The sequence below is a fragment of the Motacilla alba genome, chromosome 5 (assembly GCF_015832195.1).
Source record: "Motacilla alba alba isolate MOTALB_02 chromosome 5, Motacilla_alba_V1.0_pri, whole genome shotgun sequence".
Taxonomy (NCBI): Eukaryota; Metazoa; Chordata; class Aves; order Passeriformes; family Motacillidae; genus Motacilla; species Motacilla alba.
The window spans coordinates 57256059-57279454 of NC_052020.1; the positions used below are offsets into that span (position 1 = coordinate 57256059).

The 23396-nt window shown below is 53.8% G+C and overlaps 4 protein-coding genes across 4 annotated transcripts; all 4 read right to left on the bottom strand.

Moving 5' to 3' along the window:
* Nucleotides 1-1366: 1366 nt before the first annotated feature.
* On the bottom strand, nt 1367-2902 carry LOC119701971 (inositol 1,4,5-trisphosphate receptor-interacting protein-like 1). Its single transcript, XM_038139291.1, has one exon. The coding sequence runs from the start codon at nt 2900-2902 to the stop codon at nt 1367-1369; it is 1536 nt and encodes a 511-aa protein (XP_037995219.1).
* Nucleotides 2903-7254: 4352 nt separating this feature from the next.
* On the bottom strand, nt 7255-8295 carry LOC119701972 (inositol 1,4,5-trisphosphate receptor-interacting protein-like 1). The gene has a single exon (XM_038139292.1). It carries the CDS (start codon nt 8293-8295, stop codon nt 7255-7257), a length of 1041 nt encoding a protein of 346 aa, XP_037995220.1.
* A 4845-nt stretch (nt 8296-13140) lies between these two features.
* On the bottom strand, nt 13141-14697 carry LOC119701973 (inositol 1,4,5-trisphosphate receptor-interacting protein-like 1). Its single transcript, XM_038139293.1, has one exon. The coding sequence runs from the start codon at nt 14695-14697 to the stop codon at nt 13141-13143; it is 1557 nt and encodes a 518-aa protein (XP_037995221.1).
* A 4341-nt stretch (nt 14698-19038) lies between these two features.
* On the bottom strand, nt 19039-20595 carry LOC119701974 (inositol 1,4,5-trisphosphate receptor-interacting protein-like 1). Its single transcript, XM_038139294.1, has one exon. The coding sequence runs from the start codon at nt 20593-20595 to the stop codon at nt 19039-19041; it is 1557 nt and encodes a 518-aa protein (XP_037995222.1).
* Between the last annotated feature and the right edge of the window lie 2801 nt (nt 20596-23396).

Consider the following 23396-nt stretch of genomic DNA (forward strand, 5'->3'; position numbering starts at 1 on the left):
GGACGGGCCGTGGGGCAACCTGGCCTAGCGGAAGGTGCCCCTGCCCTTGGCAGCACGGCTGGAACGAGACAATTTCTAAGGGCCCTTCCAAGACAAGACATTCTGGGATTCTGCGATCAGAGGGGCTGCCCGCAGCTTCGCTTCATTTCTGTTTTGAGCCGGTTCAGCACTTTCTGTTTGCTTGAGTTCAAGGAGTCCTTTCATGAGCCCAGATTCACAGTGTGTGACAGTTACCGCTCCTTTAGGCCTGGCTGAGATCAATAAAATCTAGCACACTCCAGATTCTGTAAAATTGCATTTTATTGAATGAAGAGCAAAGCATTTTCCAGCTCGCCACTCATAAATGCGCTCATTCTAGGCTATTAATATGGGTCGCAAGAGATAGCGACACTGGATATGGCTTTACATGTATATGAAAATGGTATCATTAATGTAATATGTTACAGGCATCCAGTGCATAATCCATATTAGACAGTTATATTCAAATATAATGTAAACAGCATTTATGTATCATATGAAGGTTTTATATGTTACAAATATATCTATTATATGGAAAGCCTTCCAGACATAGACGTATTAAGAGGAACAATATGTGTCATAAGAGATACTTAAACTAAATATATGCTCTACTGTTAGTATTAAAACGTAATTACATATTCAACTCTTTAAAATTACTTTTTATCCTGACATCATATCTACTTATTTGATATATTTTATGCTATTTATATTAGTATATTGTTTTGTTTTATGGGGATTTACTTGTATATATAGTTTATAAATATTATAGTCTATAAAAGGAATGCACTATCTATGATAGATGAATAGGAATTCATCTATCTATGAAATAAAAATCTAGATTCCTCTATATACAAAATTTCCGGGCAGCTCCAACACAGGTGGTCCAGTGCTGACGTCAAGGTGTCCCTTCCAGGGACAAGGAGAGACTCCATCCATTGACTCATCCCAGGCCAGCAGTGCAGATTTTTCCTCTGGTCCTGCACAAAGGCCAGGAAGAGCTGCTGCATGTTGCAGATGGATGTTGGAGACTTTGGCCCTGCATGTGCGGCATGTGTCCTCTTCATCTGCTTTTTCCGCAGTGGGAGAGTTCATAGGCAAACCGGGCTCAATGAAATCTGGGTGCTTTTTTTGGAAATGAAATGATGCAAGGAGGAAGAACACACCCTCCCGTGGCCCTCCACCTGCTGAGGCGGCAGGAGAGGCAGTGGGACCACCGCCAGAGCCTTTGCACGCATCCTCTTCTCCCTAAAGCACCACATTGGTTCTAGGAGGTGGCTCTCTCCTGCCCACTGTGAGCTGCACAAGCACAGCTCTGTGCTCATAGCCATGACTCCTGCCCTTCATTCGGTCAATCTTCAGCAAGAAGGATTCTCTTCAGCCACTTCTGCAGAACCTGGTACTCATAGAGTGCCTGGGTGTGGAGATCCGGCCGCTGCGCCAGGTGATGGAGGAGATTGTATGTCTCAGCCGTCCGAACATCTGGTGGTAAAATGATGTCCTTAGGGAGCCTCTGGTTACCCACAATGAAGTGGTTGAGGCGTTTTGCTCGCAAACATAAGTGCAGGCTCTCGCTGATATCCTCTAGTCGTTGCAGGAAATCTCTCCTGCGCCACATTGAGATGGGTATGACGTTGAGCAGGTGCATGACAATGGTCTTCATGGTGTAGGTGGAGAAGTCGAAGCCCAGCTGAAGACGGGTGAAGAACTGCAGGCATTTGAGGTGCATGCTGTCAGGGGGAGCCTGCCTGGCAATGTGCTTGAAGAACTCAGCCTCTGCCACAGCGTAAGACTCGGGCCAGATTGTGCTTGCTGTGTGGGCCTCTCTAGTCTGGCTGCTGACAAAGACGGCTGAGTCACCTCTCTGCACCCCAAACAGCATCTCAATCCTGAAGCTTGCTTCTGTGTTCATCACCTTGAATTGGCAGGAGCGTGTGGAGGGCAGCAGCACTAAATGCCAGTTGTGTGACTGAGGCAAAGCTGGCCAGACTGCTTTCACCAGCTGCCGGAACCAGCGGGCCGTTTTGTGCACGTCAAGGTAGGAGCCGGTGCACAGGGTGTCTAGGAGGCTGGGATCCTGATTCCTCCTCAGCTCCTCTTTGGGGTGATGCAGGAAGCACAGCATGTCCCCAGCCTGCTGCTCCCTGCTGCAGATGCACTCCAGCTGCACGCGGACACGGAAGTTCCTCACCTGCCTCTGCCCTGCACTGTCCAGCTCCAGGTGGAAGCTGTGGCCTCGGGGAGGTTCCATGGGTATGAGCACGCGGTAGACGACATCCTGCTCACGGGGACTCCAGCCTTCAAAGGCACTGCCCACCCCGATGGCTCGTTCCAGGACTGGGTAGAAACTGTTTGCCAAGATGTGGCCAAAAAAAACCGTATAATTGTCCATCAGGTGAGTTGTCCAGTGACAGCCTGCCTGCAGGTCCTGTACAGGCCACTGGATGCGCTCCATTATAACTCGTCCAATGCGATCATCAAGCTCAAAATCTTCTTCTTCTTGCACTTCATTTACGACATTGTCATTGTTTTCTGCAATTTCAGCCTCATTGTCATCTTCATTTGCAGCAACATTGTCCACTTCCTCTTCATTTGCACCCCGGTTTGCTTCTTCACCCTCCTCTCTCCTCAGGCTGTTTTTCCACCCGGTAAACCACAGGACCAAGAGCAGGACCACGAGCACAGCAACAGAACAGAGCTGCAAGAGTGGCTTCTCCTTCTGGGGCAGCTGTTCCACCTCCTGCTCCAGCTGAAGTCTCTCCCATTCCAGGTGTTGTGCACGCGCTTGCATGCGCAGACTTGTTTCCTCATCCAGTGCATCAGCCACAGGCTGTGGGTACTGGGTGAGGCTTTTCAAGAGCACAAAAAGGAATACTGTGGGATCCATGGTCTACAGGAGGATAGAGAGAAGGCCTTGAGTGAGGAGAGGAGGGAAGGAACCACTGGTAGCTGCATGGAGGAAAAAGTCCACAGGGATCTGGGGGCAGGAAGGACAGGGCCCCACACAGCTGGCAGGCAGCAAGGCCTGTCTCACTGCCCCCCAACAGCAGCAGCAGCAGCAGCACTGTGGCCTGCCCAAAGCTCTCCCGTGAGGGGCTGTCCCTGCATGCAGGAGGAGAACCCAGCCCTGGGTGCAGCGTTTCGGCCCCAGCCCTTCTTCCCAGACCAGCCTCCCCACCACGTGTGCACTCACCGCTTGCCAAAGCAACACAGGGCCAGCGTCACCTGCTGGGGCCTTTTACAGCTGCCCCCATTGTGACACGTCCCCCGTGATGTCACAGGTGTCACAGCACGTCACAACCCAGCCAAGCCCACCCTTTTTCCCTGGAGCCAGCTGCTGGCTCAGGCACTCAGAGTGGCCCTGGTGTATGGCTTAGGGCTGTCCTCGACTGAAGCTTTTCCAAAGGACTCCCATAGTTGTCGCTTTTGTGATTATTTTCATCTGCTCTTTATCGGCCATCTCCTAGATATGCCTGTAGGAAGGCACCCTTGAGGATCATTGAGTCTAAGCTTTGACTCCTCACTGGTTGAGATACACTTAAATCTTGGGGTCCGTGCGGTTGAAAAAGTCCCTGAAGATCACACAGTGCAGCTGCAAACTTAACACTGCCTACTGCCCCAATCAGCCAGGTCCCCAGATGCCACATCCACACCACTTTTAAACCTCTCTGAGGGCGGTCACTCAGAGCCATTTCCCTAGGCAGCCTGTTCCCAGCTTGAAGGAATATTTCCTAGAGATCCAATCTAAGCCTCCCGTGACACAACTTGAGGTCATTTTCCTCTTCTCATGCTGTTTGTTCCCTGGGCTGATACAATGACCCCCACTTAGCTACAGCATCCCTTTGGGGAGCACCTGCATGGTGTCAGGGCATTGGGCTGTGAGACCAGCTCCTGGCAGAGGAGAGAAAGGTGGTGCTTTTGCACTGTACTGCCTGTGATCCAGTGGGACAGAAGGGGTTCTCAGTTGGCAGAAGAGTTTCAGGTTGCTCAGAAGGGTTTCCACGTGAGGAGAACTTTTCTGCCAAATACATCAGCCAAGGAAATCCATGCCCTTCCAAGCAGAAGGAAAAATCAGAATTTTCCTTGGAGAGAATTGGAAGGCTTGGAGTGACAGTCAGTGCTGCAATGTCCCTGCATGTCCATGTGGATTTAGCTAACCTTCAAAGCCAGGCTGCAAAGAGGGGATCTCAGCAATTGAGAAATGGCCTCCTGCTCTGGGGCCTTCCATGGCACGGGCAGCACAAGTGAGAGCCCTTCCGTGGCCTTTGCCTTCAGCAAGACCCCTGTTTGGCCAAACCCTGAATTCCCTGTGAAAGCGGCTCAGATTTACACAGCCCAAAGCTCTTTGGTCTCAGGACAGGCTGGAGAAGGAAGAAAATCATCACCTGGCTTTGGAGACCCCTGAGGGAAGCAAGGATGAGGAGTGTGCTGGGAAGACACCATCGGCACAGCCCAGCTGCTCCTCTCAGCCATCAATGATAGAAAATTCAAACATTTCTGTTTGTGTTTGGGACCTTTGTTGTGTTTTGTTTGGAGCTTTTTCCCCCACAGGAAAACCTGTGGCATTTGCCATATTGTACACCTGGATTTGAGTGGTCCACTCTCAGTGCAGACTACATGGAACTCAAATTGTGCCTTTGCTCCTCTCTTTCCCCTGGTACAATGTGTCAGTTAAAGGAATTGATGGGTAACAGAGTTTCTCTTTTCTCACCTGGTGCTCAGGAGCTGGGAGAGCCGCCCACCCCCCTCCCCTGTCCCGGCTTGACCCGAGGAGGGTTCTGCAGTAGGGTAAGGTGGCACGTTGCCAGTGGCTGAGCTGCCAGCACTGGTGCTAGCCATGGTGGAAGGCTCATCTGTATGGAATGAGTCAGCTCACAGCTGCCAGCATCTGGGCTGTGTCCCAGCCTGCATTGCAGCTGCCATCACTTCCAGGGGCATAAACCTGACACTGACAAGTTCCCCTGGAAACCATGTCCCCAGGTGCCACCTCCACACATTGCTGAAGGGCCTCAAGCAATGACAATTCCAGCAACTGCACAGGCAGGCGGTGCCAGTGCTTGACCACACTTTCAGAGGAGAAATCTTTTCCTAATATTCACTCTAAGCCCCCCCGGCAGGACTTGAGGCCATATCCTCTTGTCCTCTCCCTAGTTTCCTGGGAGCAGAGGCTGATCTGCGCCAGCCCCACGCTGCTGTGTGGGAGCTGCAGAGAGTGAGAAAGTTCCTCTCTGATCTTGACTGTGGCTGCAGCCATGTGTGCCCCTGTGGCTGTGCCCGGCACTGCCGGCCCTGCTGCCCTGCTCCCGGTGCCCTGTCCCCGGGCAGAGCCGTTCCCTGCCCGGCCACGGCGCCATGGGCTGCTCCCTGCTGCGGTCCGGGCTGTGCCCAGAGCAAGCTCCCCCTGCGGGTGGCCCCGGGCCGGCCGCGTGTCCCCAGCCGGCTGTGCCCGGGCAGCTGCCTCAGCCGTGAGGGCTGCAGAGCTGCGGGAGCCCCCGGCTCTCTGCCGGCCGCACTGCAGAGCTGCCAGCTCCAGCTGGCAGGGCCTCAGCGCCCGCCCTGTGCCCTCCCGCATGCACAGACAGGCCAGGCCCCGCTTGCTGCTCTCATGGCGGCACTCCTGGCCCCAGCGCTCTGCAAGGGCTTCTCCAGGGGCACCTTCCTGCGGCCTCCTTCAGTCCCTGCCCGGGAGCCAGCAGACACCTGCAGAGGGGCTCTTGGCAAGGGCCTGCAGGCACAGCACCAGGGCCAGTGGCTTCCCAGAGACACAGGGCAGCCTTAGGCTGGAGATGTGCGAGGAATTCTGGCCTCTGAGGCTGCTGAGGCCTGGCCCACGCTGCCCACAGAAGCTGTGGCTGCCCCAGCCCTGGCAGCGCTGCAGGCCAGCTTGGACGGGCCGTGGGGCAACCTGGCCTAGCGGAAGGTGCCCCTGCCCTTGGCAGCACGGTTGGAACGAGACAATTTCTAAGGGCCCTTCCAAGACAAGACATTCTGGGATTCTGCGATCAGAGGGGCTGCCCACAGCTTCGCTTCATTTCTGTTTTGAGCCAGTTCAGCACTTTCTGTTTGGTTGAGTTCAAGGAGTCCGTTCATGAGCCCAGATTCACAGTTACCGCTCCTTTAGGCCTGGCTGAGATCAATAAAATCTAGCACACTCCAGATTCTGTAAAATTGCATTTTATTGAATGAAGAGCAAAGCATTTTCCAGCTCGCCACTCATAAATGCCGTCATTCTAGGGTATTAATATGGGTCGCAGGAGATAGCGACACTGGATATGGCTTTACATGTATATGAAAATGGTATCATTAATGTAATATGTTACAGGCATCCAGTGCATAATCCATATTAGACAGTTATATTCAAAGATAATGTAAACAGCATGTATGTATCATATGAAGGTTTTATATGTTACAAATATATCTATTATATGGAAAGCCTTCCAGACATAGACGTATTAAGAGGAACAATATGTGTCATAAGAGATACTTAAACTAAATATGTGCTCTACTGTTAGTATTGAAACGTAATTACAAATTCAACTCTTTAAAATTACTTTTTCCTGACATCATATCTACTTATTTGATATATTTTATGCTATTTATATTAGTATATTGTTTTGTTTTATGGGAATTTACTAGTATATATAATTTATAAATATATAGACTATAATAGGAATACACTATCTATGATAGATGAATAGGAGTTCATCTATCTATGAAATAAAAATCTTGATTCCTCTATAGACAAAATTTCCGGGCAGCTCCAACACAGGTGGTCCAGCGCTGACATCAAGGTGTCCCTTCTTGGGACAAGGAGAGACTCCATCCATTGACTCATCCCAGGCCAGCAGTGCAGATTTTTCCTCTGGTCCTGCACAAAGGCCAGGAAGAGCTGCTGCATGTTGCAGATGGATGTTGGAGACTTTGGCCTTGCATGTACGGCACGTGTTCTCTTCATAGGCTTTTTCAGCAGTGGGAGAGTTCATAGGCAAACCGGGATCAATGAAATCTGGGTGCTTTTTTTGGAAATGAAATGATGCAAGGAGGTAGAACACACCCTGCCGTGGCCCTCCACCTGCTGAGGCGGCAGGAGAGGCAGTGGGACCACCGCCAGAGCCTTTGCACGCATCCTCTTCTCCCTAAAGCACCACATTGGTACTAAGAGGTGGCTCTCTCCTGCCTGCTGCGAGCTGCACAAGCACAGCTCTGTGCTCATAGCCATGACTCCTGCCCTTCATTCGGTCAATCTTCAGCAAGAAGGATTCTCTTCAGCCACTTCTGCAGAACCTGGTACTCATAGAGTGCCTGGGTGTGGAGATCCGGCCGCTGCGCCAGGTGATGGAGGAGATTGTATGTCTCAGCCGTCCGAACATCTGGCGGTAAAATGATGTCCTTAGGGAGCCTCTGGTTACCCACAATGAAGTGGTTGAGGTGTTTTGCTTGCAAACATAAGTGCAGGCTCTCGCTGATATCCTCTAGTCGTTGCAGGAGATCTCTCCTGCGCCACATTGAGATGGGTGTGACGTTGAGCAGGTGCATGACAATGGTCTTCATGGTGTAGGTGGAGAAGTCGAAGCCCAGCTGAAGACGGGTGAAGAACTGCAGGCATTTGAGGTGCAAGCTGTCAGGGGGGGCCCGCCTGGCAATGTGCTTGAAGAACTCAGCCTCTGCCACAGCGTAAGACTCGGGCCAGATTGTGCTTGCTGTGTGGGCCTCTCTAGTCTGGCTGCTGACAAAGACGGCTGAGTCACCTCTCTGCACCCCAAACAGCATCTCAATCCTGAAGCTTGCTTCTCTGTTCATCGCCTTGAATTGACAGGAGCGTGTGGAGGGCAGCAGCACTAAATGCCAGTTGTGTGACTGAGGCAAAGCTGGCCAGACTGCTTTCACCAGCTGCCGGAACCAGCGGGCCGTTTTGTGCACGTCAAGGTAGGAGCCGGTGCACAGGGTGTCTAGGAGGCTGGGATCCTGATTCCTCCTCAGCTCCTCTTTGGGGTGATGCAGGAAGCACAGCATGTCCCCAGCCTGCTGCTCCCTGCTGCAGATGCACTCCAGCTGCACGCGGACACGGAAGTTCCTCACCTGCCTCTGCCCTGCACTGTCCAGCTCCAGGTGGAAGCTGTGGCCTCGGGGAGGTTCCATGGGTATGAGCACGCGGTAGACGACATCCTGCTCACGGGGACTCCAGCCTTCAAAGGCACTGCCCACCCCGATGGCTCGTTCCAGGACTGGGTAGAAACTGTTTGCCAAGATGTGGCCAAAAAAAACCGTATAATTGTCCATCAGGTGAGTTGTCCAGTGACAGCCTGCCTGCAGGTCCTGTACAGGCCACTGGATGCGCTACATTATAACTCGTCCAACGCGATCATCACGCTCAAAATCGTCTTCTTCTTGCACTTCATTTACAACATCGTCGTTGTTTTCCACAATTTCAGCCTCATTGTCATCTTCATTTCCAACATCGTCATCTTCATTTGCGGCAACATTGTCCACTTCCTCTTCATTTGCACCACGGTTTGCTTCTTCACCCTCCTCTCTCCTCAGGCTGTTTTTCCACCCGGTAAACCACAGGACCAAGAGCAGGACCAGGAGCACAGCAACAGATAAGAGCTGCAAGAGTGGCTTCTGCTTCTGGGGCAGCTGTTCCACCTCCTGCTCCAGCTGAAGTCTCTCCCATTCCAGGTGTTGTGCACGCGCTTGCATGCGCAGACTCGTTTCCTCATCCAGTGCATCAGCCACAGGCTGTGGGTACTGGGTGAGGCTTTTCAAGAGCAGAAAAAGGAATACTGTGGGATCCATGGTCTACAGGAGGAAAGAGAGAAGGCCTTGAGTGAGGAGAGGAGGGAAGGAACCACTGGTAGCTGGATGGAGGAAAAAGTCCACAGGGATCTGGGGGCAGGAAGGACAGGGCCCCACACAGCTGGCAGGCATCAAGGCCTGTCTCACTGCCCCCCAACAGCAGCAGCAGCAGCAGCAGCAGCAGCAGCAGCAGCAGCAGCAGCAGCAGCACTGTGGCCTGCCCAAAGCTCTCCCGTGAGGGGCTGTCCCTGCATGCAGGGGGAGAACCCAGCCCTGGGTGCAGCGTTTCGGCCCCAGCCCTTCTTCCCAGACCAGCCTCCCCACCACGTGTGCACTCACCGCTTGCCAAAGCAACGCAGGGCCAGCGTCACCTGCTGGGGCCTTTTACAGCTGCCCCCATTGTGACACGTCCCCCGTGATGTCACAGGTGTCACAGCACGTCACAACCCAGCCAAGCCCACCCTTTTTCCCCAGAGCCAGCTCCTGGCTCAGGCACTCAGAGTGGCCCTGGCGTACTGCTTAGGGTTGAAAAAGTCCCTGAAGATCACACTGTGCAGCTGCAAACTTAACACTGCCTACTGCCCCATCAGCCAGGTCCCCAGATGCCACATCCACACCACTTTTAAACCTCTCTGAGGGCGGTCACTCAGAGCCATTTCCCTAGGCAGCCTGTTCCCAGGTTGAAGGAATATTTCCTAGAGATCCAATCTAAGCCTCCCGTGACACAACTTGAGGTCATTTTCCTCTTCTCATGCTGTTTGTTCCCTGGGCTGATACAATGACCCCCACTTAGCTACAGCATCACTTTGGGGAGCACCTGCATGGTGTCAGGGCATTGGGCTGTGAGACCAGCTCCTGGCAGAGGAGAGAAAGGTGGTGCTTTTGCACTGGACTGCCCATGATCCAGTGGGACAGAAGGGGTTCTTGATGGGCAGAAGAGTTTCAGGTTGCCCAGAAGGGTTTCCACGTGAGGAGAACTTTTCTGCCAAATTCATCAGTAAGGGAAATCCATGCCTTCCAAGCAGAAGGAAAAATCAGAATTTTCCTTGGAGATAATTGGAAGGCTTGGAGTGACAGTCAGTGCTGCAATGTCCCTGCATGTCCATGTGGATTTTGCTAACCTGCCAGGCCTGGCTGCGAAGAGGGGATCTCAGCAATTGAGAAATGGCCTCTTGCTCTGGGGCCTTCCATGGCACGGGCAGCACAAGTGAGAGCCCTTCCGTGGCCTTTGCCTTCAGCAAGGCCCCAGTTTGGGCAAACCCTGAATTCCCTGTGAAAGCAGCTCAGATTTACACAGCCCAGCCTGAAGAATGCCAGAGGACAGACAAGCCCAACAGAGGTGCAAGTGCAATCCAGCTTACGCTACAGCTTTCTGCCTTGTGTGTCTGGAGCCTAGGAGGGGAAGGCTGCGTGGCTTGCGGTGACTTTCACCAGCTCTCCTGCTAACAGCCCTGGGCATCCCAAAGATCTTTGGTCTCAGGACAGGCAGGAGAAGGAAGCAATTCATCACCTGGCTTTGGAGACCCCTGAGGGAAGCAAGGATGAGGAGTGTGCTAGAACAGCCCAGCTGCTCCTCTCAGCCATCAATGATAGAAAATTCAAACATTACTGTTTGCATTTGGGGCCTTTGTTGTGTTTTGTTTGGAGCTTTTTCCCCCACAGGAAAACCTGTGGCATTTGCCATATTGTACACCTGGATTTGAGTGGTCCACTCTCAGTGCGGACTACATGGAACTCAAATTGTGCCTTTGCCCCTCTCTTTCCCCTGGTACACTGTGTCAGTCCAAGGAATTGATGGGTAACAGAGTTTCTCTTTTCTCACCTGGTGCTCAGGAGCTGGGAGAGCCTCCCACCCCCCTCCCCTGTCCCGGCTTGACCCGAGGAGGGTTCTGCAGTAGGGTAAGGTGGCACGTTGCCAGTGGCTGAGCTGCCAGCACTGGTGCTAGCCATGGTGGAAGGCTCATCTGTATGGAATGAGTCAGCTCACAGCTGCCAGCATCTGGGCTGTGTCCCAGCCTGCATTGCAGCTGCCATCACTTCGAGGGGCATAAACCTGACACTGACAAGTTCCCCTGGAAACCATGTCCCCAAGTGCCACCTCCACACATTGCTGAAGGGCCTCAAGCAATGACAATTCCAGCATCTGCACAGGCAGGCGGTGCCAGTGCTTGACCACACTTTCAGAGGAGAAATCTTTTCCTAATATTCACTCTAAGCCCCCCCGGCAGGACTTGAGGCCATATCCTCTTGTCCTCTCCCTAGTTTCGTGGGAGCAGAGGCTGATCTGCGCCAGCCCCACCCTGCTGTGTGGGAGCTGCAGAGAGTGAGAAGGTTCCTCTCTGATCTTGACTGTGGCTTCAGCCATGTGTGCCCCTGTGGCTGCGCTCGGCACTGCCGGCCCTGCTGCCCTGATCCCGGAGCCCTGTCCCCGGGCAGAGCCGTTCCCTGCCCGGCCACGGCGCCATGGGCTGCTCCCTGCTGCGGCCCGGGCTGTGCCCAGAGCAGGCTCCCGCTGCGGGTGGCCCCGGGCCGGCCGCGTGTCCCCAGCCGGCTGTGCCCGGGCAGCTGCCTCAGCCGTGAGGGCTGCAGAGCTGCGGGAGCCCCCGGCTCTCTGCCGGCCGCACTGCAGAGCTGCCAGCTCCAGCTGGCAGGGCCTCAGCGCCCGCCCTGTGCCCTCCCGCATGCACAGACAGGCCAGGCCCCGCTTGCTGCCCTCATGGCGGCACTCCTGGCCCCAGCGCTCTGCAAGGGCTTCTCCAGGGGCACCTTCCTGCGGCCTCCTTCAGTCCCTGCCCGGGAGCCAGCAGACACCTGCAGAGGGGCTCTTGGCAAGGGCCTGCAGGCACAGCACCAGGGCCAGTGGCTTCCCAGGGACACAGGGCAGCCTTAGGCTGGAGATGTGCGAGGAATTCTGGCCTCTGAGGCTGCTGAGGCCTGGCCCACGCTGCCCACAGAAGCTGTGGCTGCCCCATGCCTGGCAGTGCTGCAGGCCAGCTTGGACGGGCCGTGGGGCAACCTGGCCTAGCGGAAGGTGCCCCTGCCCTTGGCAGCACGGCTGGAACGAGACAATTTCTAAGGGCCCTTCCAAGACAAGACATTCTGGGATTCTGCGATCAGAGGGGCTGCCCGCAGCTTCGCTTCATTTCTGTTTTGAGCCGGTTCAGCACTTTCTGTTTGGTTGAGTTCAAGGAGTCCGTTCATGAGCCCAGATTCACAGTGTGTGACAGTTACCGCTCCTTTAGGCCTGGCTGAGATCAATAAAATCTAGCACACTCCAGATTCTGTAAAATTGCATTTTATTGAATGAAGAGCAAAGCATTTTCCAGCTCGCCACTCATAAATGCGCTCATTCTAGGGTATTAATATGGGTCGCAAGAGATAGCGACACTCGATACGGCTTTACATGTATATGAAAATGGTATCATTAATGTAATATGTTACAGGCATCCAGTGCATAATCCATATTAGACAGTTATATTCAAATATAATGTAAACAGCATGTATGTATCATATGTAGGTTTTATATGTTACAAATATATCTATTTATGGAAAGCCTTCCAGACATAAACGTACTAAGAGCAACAATATGTGTCATAGGAGATACTTAAACTAAATATGTGCTCTACTGTTCGTATTAAAACATAATTTCATATTCAACTCTTTAAAATTACTTTTTATCCTGACATCAAATCTACTGATTTGATATATTATATATTATTCATTTTAGTATTTTTTTGGTTATATTAACTAGTATATATAATTTATAAATATTAAAGTCTATAATAGGAACACACAATATATCTATCTATGAAATAAAAATCTAGATTCCTCTATATACAAAATTTCAGCTCCAACACAGGTGGTCCAGTGCTGACATCAAGGTGTCCCTTCCAGGGACAAGGAGAGACTCCATCCATTGACTCATCCCAGGCCAGCAGTGCTGATCTTTCCTCTGGTCCTGCACAAAGGCCAGGAAGAGCTGCTGCATGTTGCAGATGGATGTTGGAGACTTTGGCCCTGCATGTACGGCACGTGTTCTCTTCATCTGCTTTTTCCGCAGTGGGAGAGTTCATAGGCAAACCGGGATCAATGAAATCTGGGTGCGTTTTTTGGAAATGAAATGATGCAAGGAGGTAGAACACACCCTGCCGTGGCCCTCCACCTGCTGAGGCAGCAGGAGAGGCAGTGGGACCACCGCCAGAGCCTTTGCACGCATCCTCTTCTCCCTAAAGCACCACACTGGTACTAGGAGGTGGCTCTCTCCTGCCCGCTGCGAGCTGCACAAGCACAGCTCTGTGCTCATAGCCATGACTCCTGCCCTTCATTCGGTCAGTCTTCAGCAAGAAGGATTCTCTTCAGCCACTTCTGCAGAACCTGGTACTCATAGAGTGCCTGGGTGTGGAGATCCGGCCGCTGCGCCAGGTGATGGAGGAGATTGTATGTCTCAGCCGTCCGAACATCTGGCGGTAAAATGATGTCCTTAGGGAGCCTCTGGTTACCCACAATGAAGTGGTTGAGGTGTTTTGCTTGCAAACATAAGTGCAGGCTCTCGCTGATATCCTCTAGTCGTTGCAGGAGATCTCTCCTGCGCCACATTGAGATGGGTGTGACGTTGAGCAGGTGCATGACAATGGTCTTCATGGTGTAGGTGGAGAAGTCGAAGCCCAGCTGAAGACGGGTGAAGAACTGCAGGCATTTGAGGTGCAAGCTGTCAGGGGGAGCCCGCCTGGCAATGAGCTTGAAGAACTCAGCCTCTGCCACAGCGTAAGACTCGGGCCAGATTGTGCTTGCTGTGTGGGCCTCTCTAGTCTGGCTGCTGACAAAGACGGCTGAGTCACCTCTCTGCACCCCAAACAGCATCTCAATCCTGAAGCTTGCTTCTCTGTTCGTCGCCTTGAATTGGCAGGAGCGTGTGGAGGGCAGCAGCACTAAATGCCAGTTGTGTGACTGAGGCAAAGCTGGCCAGACTGCTTTCACCAGCTGCCGGAACCAGCGGGCCGTTTTGTGCACGTCAAGGTAGGAGCCGGTGCACAGGGTGTCTAGGAGGCTGGGATCCTGATTCCTCCTCAGCTCCTCTTTGGGGTGATGCAGGAAGCACAGCATGTCCCCAGCCTGCTGCTCCCTGCTGCAGATGCACTCCAGCTGCACGCGGACACGGAAGTTCCTCACCTGCCTCTGCCCTGCACTGTCCAGCTCCAGGTGGAAGCTGTGGCCTCGGGGAGGTTCCATGGGTATGAGCACGCGGTAGACGACATCCTGCTCACGGGGACTCCAGCCTTCAAAGGCACTGCCCACCCCGATGGCTCGTTCCAGGACTGGGTAGAAACTGTTTGCCAAGATGTGGCCAAAAAAAACCGTATAATTGTCCATCAGGTGAGTTGTCCAGTGACAGCCTGCCTGCAGGTCCTGTACAGGCCACTGGATGCGCTCCATTATAACTCGTCCAACGCGATCATCACGCTCAAAATCGTCTTCTTCTTGCACTTCATTTACAACATCGTCGTTGTTTTCCACAATTTCAGCCTCATTGTCATCTTCATTTCCAACATCGTCATCTTCATTTGCGGCAACATTGTCCACTTCCTCTTCATTTGCACCCCGGTTTGCTTCTTCACCCTCCTCTCTCCTCAGGCTGTTTTTCCACCCGGTAAACCACAGGACCAAGAGCAGGACCAGGAGCACAGCAACAGATAAGAGCTGCAAGAGTGGCTTCTGCTTCTGGGGCAGCTGTTCCACCTCCTGCTCCAGCTGAAGTCTCTCCCATTCCAGGTGTTGTGCACGCGCTTGCATGCGCAGACTCGTTTCCTCATCCAGTGCATCAGCCACAGGCTGTGGGTACTGGGTGAGGCTTTTCAAGAGCAGAAAAAGGAATACTGTGGGATCCATGGTCTACAGGAGGAAAGAGAGAAGGCCTTGAGTGAGGAGAGGAGGGAAGGAACCACTGGTAGCTGCATGGAGGAAAAAGTCCACAGGGATCTGGGGGCAGGAAGGACAGGGCCCCACACAGCTGGCAGGCAGCAAGGCCTGTCTCACTGCCCCCCAACAGCAGCAGCAGCAGCAGCAGCAGCAGCAGCACTGTGGCCTGCCCAAAGCTCTCCCGTGAGGGGCTGTCCCTGCATGCAGGGGGAGAACCCAGCCCTGGGTGCAGCGTTTCGGCCCCAGCCCTTCTTCCCAGACCAGCCTCCCCACCACGTGTGCACTCACCGCTTGCCAAAGCAACACAGGGCCAGCGTCACCTGCTGGGGCCTTTTACAGCTGCCCCCATTGTGACACGTCCCCCGTGATGTCACAGGTGTCACAGCACGTCACAACCCAGCCAAGCCCACCCTTTTTCCCCGGAGCCAGCTCCTGGCTCAGGCACTCAGAGTGGCCCTGGCGTACTGCTTAGGGCTGTCCTCGACTGAAGCTTTTCCAAAGGACTCCCATAGTTGTGGCTTTTGCGATTATTTTCATCTGCTCTTCATTGGCCATCTCATAGATATGCCTGTAGGAAGGCACCCTTGAGCATCATTGAGTCTAAGCTTTGACTCCTCACTGGTTGAGATACACTTAAATCTTGGGGTCCGTGCGGTTGAAAAAGTCCCTGAAGATCACACAGTGCAGCTGCAAACTTAACACTGCCTACTGCCCCAATCAGCCAGGTCCCCAGATGCCACATCCACACCACTTTTAAACCTCTCTGAGGGCGGTCACTCAGAGCCATTTCCCTAGGCAGCCTGTTCCCAGCTTGAAGGAATATTTCCTAGAGATCCAATCTAAGCCTCCCGTGACACAACTTGAGGTCATTTTCCTCTTCTCATGCTGTTTGTTCCCTGGGCTGATACAATGACCCCCACTTAGCTACAGCATCCCTTTGCGGAGCACCTGCATGGTGTCAGGGCATTGGGCTGTGAAACCAGCTCCTGGCAGAGGAGAGAAAGGTGGTGCTTTTGCACTGGACTGCCCATGATCCAGTGGGACAGAAGGGGTTCTCGGTGGGCAGAAGAGTTTCAGGTTGCCCAGAAGGGTTTCCACGTGAGGAGAACTTTTCTGCCAAATTCATCAGCCAAGGAAATCCATGCCTTCCAAGCAGAAGGAAAAATCAGAATTTTCCTTGGAGAGAATTGGAAGGCTTGGAGTGACAGTCAGTGCTGCAATGTCCCTGCATGTCCATGTGGATTTTGCTAACCTGCAAGGCCTGGCTGCGAAGAGGGGATCTCAGCAATTGAGAAATGGCCTCTTGCTCTGGGGCCTTCCATGGCACGGGCAGCACAAGTGAGAGCCCTTCCGTGGCCTTTGCCTTCAGCAAGGCCCCAGTTTGGGCAAACCCTGAATTCCCTGTGAAAGTGGCTCAGATTTGCACATCCCAAAGCTCTTTGGTCTCAGGACAGGCAGGAGAAGGAAGCAAATCATCACCTGGCTTTGGAGACCCCTGAGAGAAGCAAGGATGAGGAGTGTGCTGGGAAGACACAATCAGAACAGCCCAGCTGCTCCTCTCAGCCATCAATGATAGAAAAGTCAAACATTACTGTTTGGGTTTGGGGCCTTTTTTGTGATTTTTTTGGAGCTTTTTCCCCCACAGGAAACCCGGTGGCATTTGCCATATTGTACACCTGGATTTGAGTGGTCCACTCTCAGTGCGGACTACATGGACCTCAAATTGTGCCTTTGCTCCACTCTTTCCCCTGGAACAATGTGTCAGTTCAAGGAATTGATGGGTAACAGAGTTTCTCTTTTCTCACCTGGTGCTCAGGAGCTGGGAGAGCCGCCCACCCCCCTCCCCTGTCCCGGCTCGACCCGAGGAGGGTTCTGCAGTAGGGTAAGGTGGCACGTTGCCAGTGGCTGAGCTGCCAGCACTGGTGCTAGCCATGGTGGAAGGCTCATCTGTATGGAATGAGTCAGCTCACAGCTGCCAGCATCTGGGCTGTGTCCCAGCCTGCATTGCAGCTGCCATCACTTCCAGGGGCATAAACCTGACACTGACAAGTTCCCCTGGAAACCATGTCCCCAAGTGCCACCTCCACACATTGCTGAAGGGCCTCAAGCAATGACAATTCCAGCAACTGCACAGGCAGGCGGTGCCAGTGCTTGACCACACTTTCAGAGGAGAAATCTTTTCCTAATATTCACTCTAAGCCCCCCCGGCAGGACTTGAGGCCATATCCTCTTGTCCTCTCCCTAGTTTCCTGGGAGCAGAGGCTGATCTGCGCCAGCCCCACGCTGCTGTGTGGGAGCTGCAGAGAGTGAGAAGGTTCCTCTCTGATCTTGACTGTGGCTTCAGCCATGTGTGCCCCTGTGGCTGCGCTCGGCACTGCCGGCCCTGCTGCCCTGCTCCCGGAGCCCTGTCCCCGGGCAGAGCCGTTCCCTGCCCGGCCACGGCGCCATGGGCTGCTCCCTGCTGCGGCCCAGGCTGTGCCCAGAGCAGGCTCCCGCTGCGGGTGGCCCCGGGCCGGCCGCGTGTCCCCAGCCGGCTGTGCCCGGGCAGCTGCCTCAGCCGTGAGGGCTGCAGAGCTGCGGGAGCCCCCGGCTCTCTGCCGGCCGCACTGCAGAGCTGCCAGCTCCAGCTGGCAGGGCCTCAGCGCCTGCCCTGTGCCCTCCCGCATGCACAGACAGGCCAGGCCCCGCTTGCTGCCCTCATGGCGGCACTCCTGGCCCCAGCGCTCTGCAAGGGCTTCTCCAGGGGCACCTTCCTGCGGCCTCCTTCAGTCCCTGCCCGGGAGCCAGCAGACACCTGCAGAGGGGCTCTTGGCAAGGGCCTGCAGGCACAGCACCAGGGCCAGTGGCTTCCCAGGGACACAGGGCAGCCTTAGGCTGGAGATGTGCGAGGAATTCTGGCCTCTGAGGCTGCTGAGGCCTGGCCCACGCTGCCCACAGAAGCTGTGGCTGCCCCATGCCTGGCAGTGCTGCAGGCCAGCTTGGACGGGCCGTGGGGCAACCTGGCCTAGCGGAAGGTGCCCCTGCCCTTGGCAGCACGGCTGGAACGAGACAATTTCTAAGGGCCCTTCCAAGACAAGACATTCTGGGATTCTGCGATCAGAGGGGCTGCCCGCAGCTTCGCTTCATTTCTGTTTTGAGCCAGTTCAGCACTTTCTGTTTGGTTGAGTTCAAGGAGTCCGTTCATGAGCCCAGATTCACAGTGTGTGACAGTTACCGCTCCTTTAGGCCTGGCTGAGATCAATAAAATCTAGCACACTCCAGATTCTGTAAAATTGCATTTTATTGAATGAAGAGCAAAGCATTTTCCAGCTCGCCACTCATAAATGCGCTCATTCTAGGGTATTAATATGGGTCGCAAGAGATAGCGACACTCGATACGGCTTTACATGTATATGAAAATGGTATCATTAATTTAATATGTTACAGGCATCCAGTGCATAATCCATATTAGACAGTTATATTCAAATATAATGTAAACAGCATGTATGTATCATATGTAGGTTTTATATGTTACAAATATATCTATTTATGGAAAGCCTTCCAGACATAAACGTACTAAGAGCAACAATATGTGTCATAGGAGATACTTAAACTAAATATGTGCTCTACTGTTCGTATTAAAACATAATTTCATATTCAACTCTTTAAAATTACTTTTTATCCTGACATCAAATCTACTGATTTGATATATTATATATTATTCATTTTAGTATTTTTTTGGTATATTAACTAGTATATATAATTTATAAATATTAAAGTCTATAATAGGAACACACAATATATCTATCTATGAAATAAAAATCTAGATTCCTCTATATACAAAATTTCAGCTCCAACACAGGTGGTCCAGTGCTGACATCAAGGTGTCCCTTCCAGGGACAAGGAGAGACTCCATCCATTGACTCATCCCAGGCCAGCAGTGCTGATCTTTCCTCTGGTCCTGCACAAAGGCCAGGAAGAGCTGCTGCATGTTGCAGATGGATGTTGGAGACTTTGGCCCTGCATGTACGGCACGTGTTCTCTTCATCTGCTTTTTCCGCAGTGGGAGAGTTCATAGGCAAACCGGGATCAATGAAATCTGGGTGCGTTTTTTGGAAATGAAATGATGCAAGGAGGTAGAACACACCCTGCCGTGGCCCTCCACCTGCTGAGGCAGCAGGAGAGGCAGTGGGACCACCGCCAGAGCCTTTGCACGCATCCTCTTCTCCCTAAAGCACCACATTGGTACTAGGAGGTGGCTCTCTCCTGCCCGCTGCGAGCTGCACAAGCACAGCTCTGTGCTCATAGCCATGACTCCTGCCCTTCATTCGGTCAATCTTCAGCAAGAAGGATTCTCTTCAGCCACTTCTGCAGAACCTGGTACTCATAGAGTGCCTGGGTGTGGAGATCCGGCCGCTGCGCCAGGTGATGGAGGAGATTGTATGTCTCAGCCGTCCGAACATCTGGCGGTAAAATGATGTCCTTAGGGAGCCTCTGGTTACCCACAATGAAGTGGTTGAGGTGTTTTGCTTGCAAACATAAGTGCAGGCTCTCGCTGATATCCTCTAGTCGTTGCAGGAGATCTCTCCTGCGCCACATTGAGATGGGTGTGACGTTGAGCAGGTGCATGACAATGGTCTTCATGGTGTAGGTGGAGAAGTCGAAGCCCAGCTGAAGACGGGTGAAGAACTGCAGGCATTTGAGGTGCAAGCTGTCAGGGGGAGCCCGCCTGGCAATGTGCTTGAAGAACTCAGCCTCTGCCACAGCGTAAGACTCGGGCCAGATTGTGCTTGCTGTGTGGGCCTCTCTAGTCTGGCTGCTGACAAAGACGGCTGAGTCACCTCTCTGCACCCCAAACAGCATCTCAATCCTGAAGCTTGCTTCTCTGTTCGTCGCCTTGAATTGGCAGGAGCGTGTGGAGGGCAGCAGCACTAAATGCCAGTTGTGTGACTGAGGCAAAGCTGGCCAGACTGCTTTCACCAGCTGCCGGAACCAGCGGGCCGTTTTGTGCACGTCAAGGTAGGAGCCGGTGCACAGGGTGTCTAGGAGGCTGGGATCCTGATTCCTCCTCAGCTCCTCTTTGGGGTGATGCAGGAAGCACAGCATGTCCCCAGCCTGCTGCTCCCTGCTGCAGATGCACTCCAGCTGCACGCGGACACGGAAGTTCCTCACCTGCCTCTGCCCTGCACTGTCCAGCTCCAGGTGGAAGCTGTGGCCTCGGGGAGGTTCCATGGGTATGAGCACGCGGTAGACGACATCCTGCTCACGGGGACTCCAGCCTTCAAAGGCACTGCCCACCCCGATGGCTCGTTCCAGGACTGGGTAGAAACTGTTTGCCAAGATGTGGCCAAAAAAAACCGTATAATTGTCCATCAGGTGAGTTGTCCAGTGACAGCCTGCCTGCAGGTCCTGTACAGGCCACTGGATGCGCTCCATTATAACTCGTCCAACGCGATCATCACGCTCAAAATCGTCTTCTTCTTGCACTTCATTTACAACATCGTCGTTGTTTTCCACAATTTCAGCCTCATTGTCATCTTCATTTCCAACATCGTCATCTTCATTTGCGGCAACATTGTCCACTTCCTCTTCATTTGCACCACGGTTTGCTTCTTCACCCTCCTCTCTCCTCAGGCTGTTTTTCCACCCGGTAAACCACAGGACCAAGAGCAGGACCACGAGCACAGCAACAGATAAGAGCTGCAAGAGTGGCTTCTGCTTCTGGGGCAGCTGTTCCACCTCCTGCTCCAGCTGAAGTCTCTCCCATTCCAGGTGTTGTGCACGCGCTTGCATGCGCAGACTCGTTTCCTCATCCAGTGCATCAGCCACAGGCTGTGGGTACTGGGTGAGGCTTTTCAAGAGCAGAAAAAGGAATACTGTGGGATCCATGGTCTACAGGAGGAAAGAGAGAAGGCCTTGAGTGAGGAGAGGAGGGAAGGAACCACTGGTAGCTGGATGGAGGAAAAAGTCCACAGGGATCTGGGGGCAGGAAGGACAGGGCCCCACACAGCTGGCAGGCAGCAAGGCCTGTCTCACTGCCCCCCAACAGCAGCAGCAGCAGCAGCAGCAGCACTGTGGCCTGCCCAAAGCTCTCCCGTGAGGGGCTGTCCCTGCATGCAGGGGGAGAACCCAGCCCTGGGTGCAGCGTTTCGGCCCCAGCCCTTCTTCCCAGACCAGCCTCCCCACCACGTGTGCACTCACCGCTTGCCAAAGCAACGCAGGGCCAGCGTCACCTGCTGGGGCCTTTTACAGCTGCCCCCATTGTGACACGTCCCCCGTGATGTCACAGGTGTCACAGCACGTCACAACCCAGCCAAGCCCACCCTTTTTCCCCAGAGCCAGCTCCTGGCTCAGGCACTCAGAGTGGCCCTGGCGTACTGCTTAGGGTTGAAAAAGTCCCTGAAGATCACACTGTGCAGCTGCAAACTTAACACTGCCTACTGCCCCATCAGCCAGGTCCCCAGATGCCACATCCACACCACTTTTAAACCTCTCTGAGGGCGGTCACTCAGAGCCATTTCCCTAGGCAGCCTGTTCCCAGCTTGAAGGAATATTTCCTAGAGATCCAATCTAAGCCTCCCGTGACACAACTTGAGGTCATTTTCCTCTTCTCATGCTGTTTGTTCCCTGGGCTGATACAATGACCCCCACTTAGCTACAGCATCACTTTGGGGAGCACCTGCATGGTGTCAGGGCATTGGGCTGTGAGACCAGCTCCTGGCAGAGGAGAGAAAGGTGGTGCTTTTGCACTGGACTGCCCATGATCCAGTGGGACAGAAGGGGTTCTTGATGGGCAGAAGAGTTTCAGGTTGCCCAGAAGGGTTTCCACGTGAGGAGAACTTTTCTGCCAAATTCATCAGTAAGGGGAATCCATGCCTTCCAAGCAGAAGGAAAAATCAGAATTTTCCTTGGAGATAATTGGAAGGCTTGGAGTGACAGTCAGTGCTGGAATGTCCCTGCATGTCCATGTGGATTTTGCTAACCTGCCAGGCCTGGCTGCGAAGAGGGGATCTCAGCAATTGAGAAATGGCCTCTTGCTCTGGGGCCTTCCATGGCACGGGCAGCACAAGTGAGAGCCCTTCCGTGGCCTTTGCCTTCAGCAAGGCCCCAGTTTGGGCAAACCCTGAATTCCCTGTGAAAGCAGCTCAGATTTACACAGCCCAGCCTGAAGAATGCCAGAGGACAGACAAGCCCAACAGAGGTGCAAGTGCAATCCAGCTTACGCTACAGCTTTCTGCCTTGTGTGTCTGGAGCCTAGGAGGGGAAGGCTGCGTGGCTTGCGGTGACTTTCACCAGCTCTCCTGCTAACAGCCCTGGGCATCCCAAAGATCTTTGGTCTCAGGACAGGCAGGAGAAGGAAGCAATTCATCACCTGGCTTTGGAGACCCCTGAGGGAAGCAAGGATGAGGAGTGTGCTGGGAAGACACAATCAGAACAGCCCAGCTGCTCCTCTCAGCCATCAATGATAGAAAATTCAAACATTACTGTTTGCATTTGGGGCCTTTGTTGTGTTTTGTTTGGAGCTTTTTCCCCCACAGGAAAACCTGTGGCATTTGCCATATTGTACACCTGGATTTGAGTGGTCCACTCTCAGTGCGGACTACATGGAACTCAAATTGTGCCTTTGCCCCTCTCTTTCCCCTGGTACACTGTGTCAGTCCAAGGAATTGATGGGTAACAGAGTTTCTCTTTTCTCACCTGGTGCTCAGGAGCTGGGAGAGCCTCCCACCCCCCTCCCCTGTCCCGGCTCGACCCGAGGAGGGTTCTGCAGTAGGGTAAGGTGGCATGTTGCCAGTGGCTGAGCTGCCAGCACTGGTGCTAGCCATGGTGGAAGGCTCATCTGTATGGAATGAGTCAGCTCACAGCTGCCAGCATCTGGGCTGTGTCCCAGACTGCATTGCAGCTGCCATCACTTCGAGGGGCATAAACCTGACACTGACAAGTTCCCCTGGAAACCATGTCCCCAAGTGCCACCTCCACACATTGCTGAAGGGCCTCAAGCAATGACAATTCCAGCATCTGCACAGGCAGGCGGTGCCAGTGCTTGACCACACTTTCAGAGGAGAAATCTTTTCCTAATATTCACTCTAAGCCCCCCCGGCAGGACTTGAGGCCATATCCTCTTGTCCTCTCCCTAGTTTCCTGGGAGCAGAGGCTGATCTGCGCCAGCCCCACCCTGCTGTGTGGGAGCTGCAGAGAGTGAGAAGGTTCCTCTCTGATCTTGACTGTGGCTTCAGCCATGTGTGCCCCTGTGGCTGCGCTCGGCACTGCCGGCCCTGCTGCCCTGCTCCCGGAGCCCTGTCCCCGGGCAGAGCCGTTCCCTGCCCGGCCACGGCGCCATGGGCTGCTCCCTGCTGCGGCCCGGGCTGTGCCCAGAGCAGGCTCCCGCTGCGGGTGGCCCCGGGCCGGCCGCGTGTCCCCAGCCGGCTGTGCCCGGGCAGCTGCCTCAGCCGTGAGGGCTGCAGAGCTGCGGGAGCCCCCGGCTCTCTGCCGGCCGCACTGCAGAGCTGCCAGCTCCAGCTGGCAGGGCCTCAGCGCCCGCCCTGTGCCCTCCCGCATGCACAGACAGGCCAGGCCCCGCTTGCTGCCCTCATGGCGGCACTCCTGGCCCCAGCGCTCTGCAAGGGCTTCTCCAGGGGCACCTTCCTGCGGCCTCCTTCAGTCCCTGCCCGGGAGCCAGCAGACACCTG

What these genes read in the sequence shown, in the direction of transcription:
- LOC119701972 (XM_038139292.1), bottom strand. Translation starts at nt 8,295, where the DNA reads ATGGACAATTATACGGTTTTTTTTGGCCACATCTTGGCAAACAGTTTC.
- LOC119701971 (XM_038139291.1), bottom strand. Translation starts at nt 2,902, where the DNA reads ATGGATCCCACAGTATTCCTTTTTGTGCTCTTGAAAAGCCTCACCCAG.
- LOC119701973 (XM_038139293.1), bottom strand. Translation starts at nt 14,697, where the DNA reads ATGGATCCCACAGTATTCCTTTTTCTGCTCTTGAAAAGCCTCACCCAG.
- LOC119701974 (XM_038139294.1), bottom strand. Translation starts at nt 20,595, where the DNA reads ATGGATCCCACAGTATTCCTTTTTCTGCTCTTGAAAAGCCTCACCCAG.